Source organism: Molossus molossus, unplaced genomic scaffold (assembly GCF_014108415.1).
Source record: "Molossus molossus isolate mMolMol1 unplaced genomic scaffold, mMolMol1.p scaffold_m16_p_21, whole genome shotgun sequence".
Classification (NCBI taxonomy): Eukaryota; Metazoa; Chordata; class Mammalia; order Chiroptera; family Molossidae; genus Molossus; species Molossus molossus.
In genome coordinates, this window is record NW_023425357.1 from 37,618,956 (window position 1) to 37,627,844 (window position 8,889).

At 54.8% G+C, this 8,889-nt stretch overlaps 1 protein-coding gene across 1 annotated transcript; it reads right to left on the minus strand.

Moving 5' to 3' along the window:
- Positions 1-668: 668 nt before the first annotated feature.
- Positions 669-8,668, minus strand: PLEKHG4 (pleckstrin homology and RhoGEF domain containing G4). The gene is made up of 21 exons (XM_036276063.1): positions 8,128-8,668; positions 7,867-7,962; positions 7,669-7,792; positions 7,492-7,585; positions 7,334-7,408; positions 7,140-7,256; positions 6,926-7,024; positions 6,690-6,838; positions 6,392-6,530; positions 6,180-6,296; positions 4,576-4,758; positions 3,821-4,323; positions 3,499-3,745; positions 2,717-2,806; positions 2,416-2,637; positions 2,154-2,324; positions 1,904-2,081; positions 1,373-1,489; positions 999-1,235; positions 796-911; positions 669-722 (listed from the first exon to the last, which is right to left on the minus strand). The coding sequence occupies exons 1-21, from the start codon at positions 8,666-8,668 to the stop codon at positions 669-671; spliced, it is 3,669 nt and encodes a 1,222-aa protein (XP_036131956.1).
- Between the last annotated feature and the right edge of the window lie 221 nt (positions 8,669-8,889).

Consider the following 8,889-nt stretch of genomic DNA (forward strand, 5'->3'; position numbering starts at 1 on the left):
GACTCTCTCTCCGAGATGCCAAATACCTAACAATCAGTGAAATAATTTTAGACAACAAATCTAATTGAAAGCTATTCGAAAGGCACTGAGTCAAATAACCAAACTGACCCAAGTAAAAAGGGGCTGGGCCTAGGGAGCCAGGGCAGGCAAAAGTAAGAGCCCTACAGGGGTGGGCTTGCCCCTCAATTTGAGGAGCTTGGCTTTGAGACCAAGGGTTGGGAAGCAGCTGCTGGGAACTTGCCTGTGTTCCTTCTACAGAATGGGGCAGCCCAGTCACTGCCTGGGGTCACCTGGTACTCACCAGCCTAGAGCACAGAAATACCCAACCTCTGCTCTAGCCTAATCCTAACCCACAACTGGGGTGGGAACTAGAGAAGAGACAGAAGAAGGGGACACAGAGCCAGGAGCCCAGAATCAGGGTGTTCGTTCAGGCTCTGCAGCAGACTCCACTTAAGCGGTGCCTGCCAGTCTGTTCAATGGGCATAGACATCAGAAAAGATAATCCAGAGGGTTGGAAGTAGCCCAGGTGCCAGCTATGCCCTGGTCAGAGTAGATCCAGGAAGAGGTGATACTCCTTGGAGCTACTGGCTGCTAGATCCACTTCTCACCTTCGAGCATGGGCTCAGACCTGTGGTGCCAACCTAGGCATGAGTGCCTATTTCCCTGGCTCAGGGTTCAAGTGGGATCTCTGGGGAATGGCTCTGCCCACCCCCCACTTCCACCTAAAGGAAAGACAGTGACAGGTCCAGACTGGGCTGAGAGAGGCTGGTGGGTATGGGACAAAATGGCACTCACATAAAACAAGTCCTCGAGGCCCCTGCCCTGGGCCTGCCCGGACACACAGCTGCTGTCAGAGCCACTGGAGCCACTGGCAGATGGGCACTGGGATGAGACCTCTGAGTCCTCAGAAGCTAGGATTGGAGACTGGGTGAGCTGTCAGCAGGGGTGGCCCAGATCCCCAGTCATGCCCTCCTGCCTCTGGCTAAACCCAGACCTACTCAAGGACGGCTGGCTGCCCAGTTCCACTTCAGCCTCCAGCGCTGTTTCCTCTGGGAAGATGGTAGAATACAGGGGCCAGCGGAGGCCCTGAAGAGCTGGATCTCTGTACAGGTGCAGGTTGAGGGACCCCAATACAGAGCCAGAGGCAGGGTCTGCAGGAAGGGAGCTCGAGGCCCCCAAGTAGGGACTATCATAATCAAATGGGGCCACAGCAATGGAGGCCCGAGAACGAACTTCTGCGTAAGAGAGAGGATCAGGTTGAGACAGGTGAGAATGTACCTGGGCCAAAGTCCTGAGGGGAGTAAAGACCAGGACTGACAGAGGTCCTGTTGCCTCCCATGCAACTTTCCTGACCCCCACTTCATAAGGCTACCTCGGCACTTTAAAATGTAGTTGATGGTGCGGTCGTTGATAGCTTCCTCATTGGGGGTGATGTCCTGGAAGGCTTTGTTCCCCACACCCATGGACTCCATCTCAGCCATGCGCACCTCTGGGTGGAGAATGGGCATAGCTGGGGCCCTTTGTGACCTTAACCTGGCCCTCGGCCTCTATCCATTCCACCCTTAAATAAGCCTTTCCTTGACACCCATTCCCAGTAGATACACCATCCCGTGCACTGAGCTTTTGTGGTGCGATTCTCTCCTCCCAACAATCCTGCAGGCAGGTGTAATTCCCCTTTTAGAGATGAGACCTCTGATACTCAGAGAGTAATACTGTGCCCATGGTCAGAGACAGTGACAGCAGGATTGCTGACTTGGAGGTTCTTTCACCGGCGCTGGCTGCTGCTTCTGCTGCTGGATCTCCTTCAACTTCCCAAACATTCCCTAGGCCCTACCTGAGCCCCTGTGGGATAACAAACTCACCGGGGAGGAGATTAAGGGGTGAAGTAGGGGCAGGGACGTACCCTTGTTGTGGACAGCCTGCTTCCAGAGCAGGCGGGAAATGTCAGCCGTCCAAGCCTGCTTGGTGGCCAAGCAGGCAGCTTGCAGCACAAAGGTGTCCCTGGCCTTGCGACGGCGGAACCAGATCTCAAAGCGCAGGTTGCTATCCCCACAGCACTCAGTGAGGCCAAGGTCTGACATCTGTGTGGCCAGGAGAGGGATGTGGTGAGTCACTGGGAAATGAGGGCACAGGGCGGGGTATGGTGGGCCTACCTTGAAGGAACGCTTGTAGGTAAATGTGTCGATGCCTGTGGGTCCTCGGCGAGGCTTGCTGAAAAGCAGCAGCTCCTCAAAGAGGAAAACGCGGCGCAGGGACTTGTGGCGCCCAGTGCGCACTGTGAACTCATCTTGTCGCACCAGCTGCCCCTGTTCCTTGAGGTTAACCTGCCAAGTTGGGCCCAGTGGGTGCCCAGCTTCTTCAGCACCCTCCCTTGACACCCACTGCACCTGCTCACCATGGCCTGGCATGACTCACATCACAGCCCTGGATGGCATCCATGGCAAGCAGGTCATTGCCATGTCGCAGCTGGAAGCGCACCAGGCTCTGGGCTGCCTTCAGGGCACTCAGTTCCTGCATGGCTCCCCCCCAGGCCCGCGCCAGCTCCTGGAGCAGCAGTGCATACTTGCTCATGCGTTGTATGGGCTTCAGCAGGTAGGAAGCCAAGTCTAGGTGATCCCCCAATGCTCGCTGCTTGTCCTGCCAGGTGGGTGGGAGATCAGGCAGCTTCAGGGTATTCCCGCCATCCCTTTCCCCCTTCAAATTCAGTGTCACCTACCTTGAAGAAGGAGTGACCATAGCTGGTCATCAGGGCATCGGAGCGAGGTTTGTTTTTGCTGTACAGCGCATACATCCCAAACTGCACCCTCTGTGAGGACACATAGCTTAGCCCTGACTGCAAGGGGGCCAGCTCCCTAAGGCTACCCTTGCCTTAAGGTAGACAACTCTCAGCTTGAGAGAGGGCCAAAATGCCAACAGGTGGCTGCCAAGAAGGCCTCCCATTGCAGATCCAATCTGCTTTGCTTTAAATGAGAGGTGATCTGGCAAGAACATGCCCTGTGCCAAGGGGGCTTGTCCACAGGCTCTCTGGGAAAGGAGTCCTGCACCCAGCTCTGCTCCTCCCACAGTTCTGAGAGCACTCTCTGGTCTTAACTCACACCTTGGACTACTCTGCTTACTACACTCAGCCACCTTGATCTGTCTCTTCCTTGACCACTGGGCCTCTTTGCTGCCACAGGCTTTACACTTGCCCTTTCCTTTAATGGGACACTCGGACTCCAGCCCCTACCTCTGCCCTCAGCCCAAACACCAGCTCCTCACAGACCTTACTGCTCTCTCTGGTAACTCACAATCATCTATCTTTCCTGATTGTTTTCCTCCTAGCCCCAACTATAATCTAGAATCACCTTTTTCACTTTTATGTCTCCTCTACTTAACTATGAGCATCCTGAGGGGCAGGGCCCTATTAGTCTCACTTATAGCTGTACCCAACACAAGGCCAGGCACCAAGCATGTGCCCAAAAGCTTTACTGAGTGTGGCAGAATCAGCAGGGGACTTACATGGCGCAGGAAGGCATAGGCTACCCGAAGTGGGTGCTGTGTGCAGGCCTCCAGCTCACGCAGGAAGAAATGGCAGTGGAAGTCATGCAGCTTTTCCAAATTGCCAAAGAGGTGGGCACGCTGGCCACGGAGGCCCTGGGGTACATCGGGGCGGTCCATCTCAGGGAAGTAGTTCTCTATGGTATAGTCAAGGGCACGGACATACTCCCGCTCCGTAGCCACCATCTCTGCCAACACCAGCTGGAGCCTACAAGGTAGGTGAAGTCAGGACCCTAGACATCTGCCCTGTAACTGCCCTCCCTGCCCTGCCCAATGTCTATACCTCTTGGGACTCCTGGGATCAGAGCTGCCTGGCAGAGGCATGGAAAGGGATAACCCTGGCTGGGCACCATTTCCAGCCTCTGGTCTGTGGCAGGCAGCCACAATGGCCGCATGATGGCAGTGGTAGACAGACTCTCTGAGATTTTGCCCCAGATTCCGATCAAGACTGTATGCTTTTCTCAGGGGAGGGGTGGTAAGCGCAACTGGGACCTGACTGACACACAGGCTAGCTGTACTGCCTGTTGGTGGTGGCTTCAGTGCAGTCTCTAGCTTCTGTTCCAGGGCCAGCCAGGTGTCCTGGCACTGTGCCCAGGCCCAGTGGCACTGCTGGCGGATGCCTTCAGAACCCAGCCCCGTAGCCAGAGCCCACATCTTTCGGAAGTGGACAGAAGGCAAGTCAGGGTGCTTGGTCCAGTGTAGCTGCAGCTGTTGCAGTATGATCCCTGGGCGCTCTTGCTCCAACTCTGCCAACAACCGCTGCCCCTCCTCAGCCCATGTTGAGGCCTGCAACACCAAGGCCAAACAGGCACTGAAGGAGGGTCCCACCAAGACTGCGAAGTCTTCTCCCCACTCCCTATTCCCACAGAGTGCTGGCCCTAGACCACATCCCCAGTAGCTGAATTTAGGGGTCAGGTTGAACACAAGGAGAGAGAAGAGGCGGGATGACCAGGAAGAGCTCAGGTTGTAAAGGAGCTGGGCAGCTACCCCTCTGGCCCTACTGACCACCTGCAGCCAAGGACAGGACCCCTCACACACCTGCTTGAAGAAGCATGACAGCCTCTCAGCATCTGCCAGCCACTGTCGCCGCTGGGCCAAAGCCCTGGAGAATTCAGTCAGCTGGGCTCGTAGGGCCAGAAAGTGGGCCCCAAGGGGGCCCAGTTCAGCTGCTTCCCAGCCAGCCAGTGGCTGCAGAAACTTCTCCCCTTGCCTGATCTGCTCCTGGAGACAGAGTCGGGCTCAGTGTCCAGGTCGGGTGTTCTAGCCCCAGAGCCCAGGTCTCCTCAACTGACATCTACACATCATCATGAACTCTCCCCTGTAATCAAAGACCCTCACTCTACTCCCCACACATGTCCTTTTCTCTCTTAGCTCCTCCCCATAACCAAACCTTCCTGGAGAATTGTCTTTCCTCACTATCACTGTGTCTTCACTTCATCAGCCCACTCCAATCCCACTTCTACCCACCTCCCAGCACGTTTCAGGACTTGTCTGACTCCACAGCTCAGCAACATTCAACCCTCTCTCTCCTGGCTTCCAACCCTACCCCAGTCTCTTGATTCTCCTTGTCTGTCTCTGGTGATTCCTCCTCCGGCTCCCAGACCCTTACTCAGGCCACTGAACACTAAGGCTCCTAAAGGTTATCTACTCTCTCTCCCCAGGCAATCTTGTGTAAACATGCTTCAACTATCACCCACACACCCACATCCAAGTTACCCTCTGCAACCAGATCTCTCCTCTAGCCACAGGCCCAATGCTATTATTCTTCTACATTCATTCATCTCCAAAGCACACCCAAGACTGGATTCATAAATACCCTTCCCCCAGAAAGTCCTTGTCTCCTGGTACCTCTCTCAGGAAACAGAACCCATTCATTCTTACAACCTCTCTCTCTCCCTCTTACCTTCTCTTATGCGTCCAATATCAAATCCCATCAATTTTTCAAATCCATCCCCTCTGCTATCATCCAGGCCAGAGCAACCATTTTCCACCTGGACCACTGCAGCTGCCTCTTCAATAGACTCTCCACATCCATCCTCCAAATTGCTGTCTACCCAGAAACTAAGGTAATCTTCCTGTAACACTGAATATGTGAATTTCCTGCTTAAATTGTGCACTATTGCAGGGCCCAGTGATCTGGCCACTGACCACTTTTCCAGCTTTGTTTTACCTCATCTCACCCTACTCTTCCCTCCCTCTTCTGTTCTGCTTTTAAACCTCACTGTCTTTCTTAGTTTTCAGGCAAGTCATGCTCCCTCCTGCCACAGGACCTTTGTATATGCTGTTTGTTCCCTCAGCCTGAAATGTCTCATATCTCCAACCCTTTTCTGCCTGGTTGACCCTGACCTATCCTTCAGCTCCCAGCTCAAAAGTCACTATCTCAAGAAAGCTTACCCAACACTCCTTCTGGGTCATATCTTATATACTCAGGTAGAACCACCTGCATTGCTCCTCTCTCTCCAGAGTTTTTTTGCCTCGGTTTGCAAACACACATACATGACTTTGAACCTTTAATTACAACTTCCCTGCTGGACTATAAATCCCAAGAGAGCAAAGGATAGATTTACTTTCACCCACCCTGAATTCCTAGTCCCTGGTAAAGTGCCCCAATACCTACAGAATGAACAAGTAGCCAAAGTCACCTGAGCAACCCGGTCCAGCTCACGAAAAGGGCCTTGGGCTTGAAGCAGTGTGTCCAGTGAGGGCTCCCTTGGCTCCTCCAGTGCTGGCCAGCCCACCTTCTGTAGCCACATTTCAATCTGGAGGGGCATAAACAGGGCAAGAACAGCTGCTGTGGGTTGGGAGATCATGCCGAAGATTAGGGGTGGGGCCCATCTGGGCAGGTAGTTCCCACCTGGTGCAGCCTGTTCTCCTGGGCCTTCAGTGTCTGGACTAACTCCAGTGCTTGTACTCGACGGTTACTCTGCAGGGTCAGTTCATGCAGCAGCCCATCCACGCAACCATAAAGCTCATCAACCTTGTCCACTGCTGGCCTAGTACAAGGTACATGATTTTAAGGTGCCTACCAGCTGCCTTGCTCCACTCCACCCTGTCCTGGGACCACAGTCCTGGCTGGTTTTGAGCCAGCCACTGAGTCACTGGCACAAAATACGGTGTGCTGGTGCAAGATCTGGGAGCTGGCTTGTACCTACCTGTAGTCTGGGCTCTGGGTCACCTCTGGGACCTCCTGCTTCAGCCATGCCAGCTCCAAGCTCCCCTGGCATTGCAGCCATGCCAACTGTGGTGAGACTAGCACATGCTGCATCAGGACCCGTGCCTGCTGTAGCAGCTGACCAACTTCCTGTGATTAAAGGAAACAGGTAGTGGAGGTAAGCATGGGAGAAAGAGACATGAAGCATTTGGGGAAGAGTCAGAAGGAGACACTCACCCCAGTCTTTATGGGCTGAGGCATAGTCTTCATGTCCTCAATGGCCCCCTGGAGCAGGGTACAAACCACTTGGCAGCTCTGCTGTAGGGCTTCTAGACGCTATGAGTAGGGGCAAGCATGACACAGCAGCCAGCTCTGTGTTGCTCCAGCCAGTCCAGGAGAAGCTCTTCTGCTGGCCTGCATACCCACCCTATGCCCCACCCAGTGCACTGACCATCCGGAAGTCTAGCCAGGCCTGATGGCAATAAGGCAGGCCTCCTCCCAGTGACGCAGGTAAGCATGAAGTGGAGATGTGTGTCAGCAGGCTCTGATGAGAGGACAACTGCTCTAGCTGCAGGAAAAAAAGGTGTAACGCAGGCCTAGTGGGGAAGCACCCCACCTCCACCTCTGGCCAACACAGCTCAGTACCTGAAGCCCTGAGGGCACCTCCTCTGGCATTTTTCCCACCAGCAGCACTTGGTGCACAGACCCTGGGGCTGCTTCCTGAAAGAAATCTGAGCTCATCCCTGCCCCAAACCTACACAAAAGGAATGACTGGGGGTAGGGAGCTATAACCCTGTACTCACTTGCAGTTGGCTGAGCCCCCAGAAGAGGGAAGAGCTCGGGGGACAAATCTGGGCATCCACTAGCACAGTTAGTCCCAGGGCCTGTACTTCTAGCCTAAAGGAGCAGGATTGGTTCAGTACCTAATTCTCAGGCCCATCTCCTGCTCAGGCTCTATCCCCCAACCTCCTCTTGCCAACCTGGGAATGCTTCGCAGGTAGAGCAAGAGGCTGGTGAGTTCATGGCTGCTGCACTTGGGATGAAGCCAGGTGTGGCTATGGGCACTCAGAAGTAGCACTGCCCGGCCTTCTACATCCCGAGTTCCTGTGGGGAGAGGGCGGTGAACATCTGCTCAATTAAGACACCCTACCTCCACCAGCTCTAGTACCTCCTGCTACCTGGCAGGGCAGCCATGCCACTGGCCAGCAGCTCCCAGGCGAGGTCTTGCGCCAAAAGGTAGTCACTGGGCTTAGGGAGGCTGGATCCACTGGGGTCTTGGGAAAGAAAATAGCTTGGGTCTGCATTGGCCCGCATACCCAGAGATCCCTCCTCGGACCTGGACTTCAGCCTGAGTAGGGTCAGAGCTCTCTCCAAGTCTTGGGATCCCTCTCCAGACACTCCCACTCCCTTCCAAGACATCTCTGTCCAGCCTCCCTTACCTGCTTCCAGCAGCTGTGATGATGTGTCAGATAAAGGGCCTCCAAGGTCCACAGAGTCACTGTCCAACCCCCCAGGGTCCAAGCCAGTTGTCCTCACCCTGCCTGGATTTGGGTTCCCTCCCAACCCTCCCCCTTGGCTGGCACTCTTGCCCTGTGCCAGGCTGAGGTGGGAGGACATTGGACATAGGAGGCTCTCCACTTCAGAAGGGACTGGTTCCTCTGACCTTCCCAAGGAACCTCCTAATGTGCCCTTCTGGCCATCCCCTGACCCATCTTCAGCTATTTGTTCTGGGGTTGATTGAAGCTCCCCAGACAGGGGGCTGCCCTGAAGCCCTTTACCCTGGGCTGCCCCTGCTGTTGGTCTTGGAGGATTGAGGTCCTTAGCCTGCATCTGGGGAGCAGGTTCCTCCTCAACACAGGCATCCCTGAAACGGCATGTAGCAAACCTCCAGTCGGTGGCATGGCCCTGGGAGTCTGGAGACTCATCCCCATCCTCCAAAGACCCTTCCATCATCCACTCCTTAAGAGTGGGCCTACTCATGGCAAGCGGGAGAGAAGCTGGGGCCTCGGTGTGAACTGAGGCCTCAGCTCATCCAGGAAAAGGGCTGAAAACGGTCAGGTAGCACTTGGCAGAAATGCAGGGGGAAGGCACTAGGACGTAGGAGGGGCCAGTTTTGGTGCCAGGGCACAGGGAGCGTAGATGTTGCTGCAGTTCAGGCCTGAGGATAAAGGAGAAATAAAGGGGTTTATTCCGTCCACGCT

Excerpts from the sequence above, each read along its gene's own strand:
- PLEKHG4 (XM_036276063.1), bottom strand. The coding sequence starts at position 8,668 with ATGAGTAGGCCCACTCTTAAGGAGTGGATGATGGAAGGGTCTTTGGAG. Across the intron at positions 2,325-2,415 it reads ATGCCATCCAGGGCTGTGAT|GTTAACCTCAAGGAACAGGG; the intron begins GTGAGTCATGCC and ends CCAACTTGGCAG. Across the intron at positions 912-998 it reads GGGCAGCCAGCCGTCCTTGA|CTTCTGAGGACTCAGAGGTC; the intron begins GTAGGTCTGGGT and ends CTCCAATCCTAG.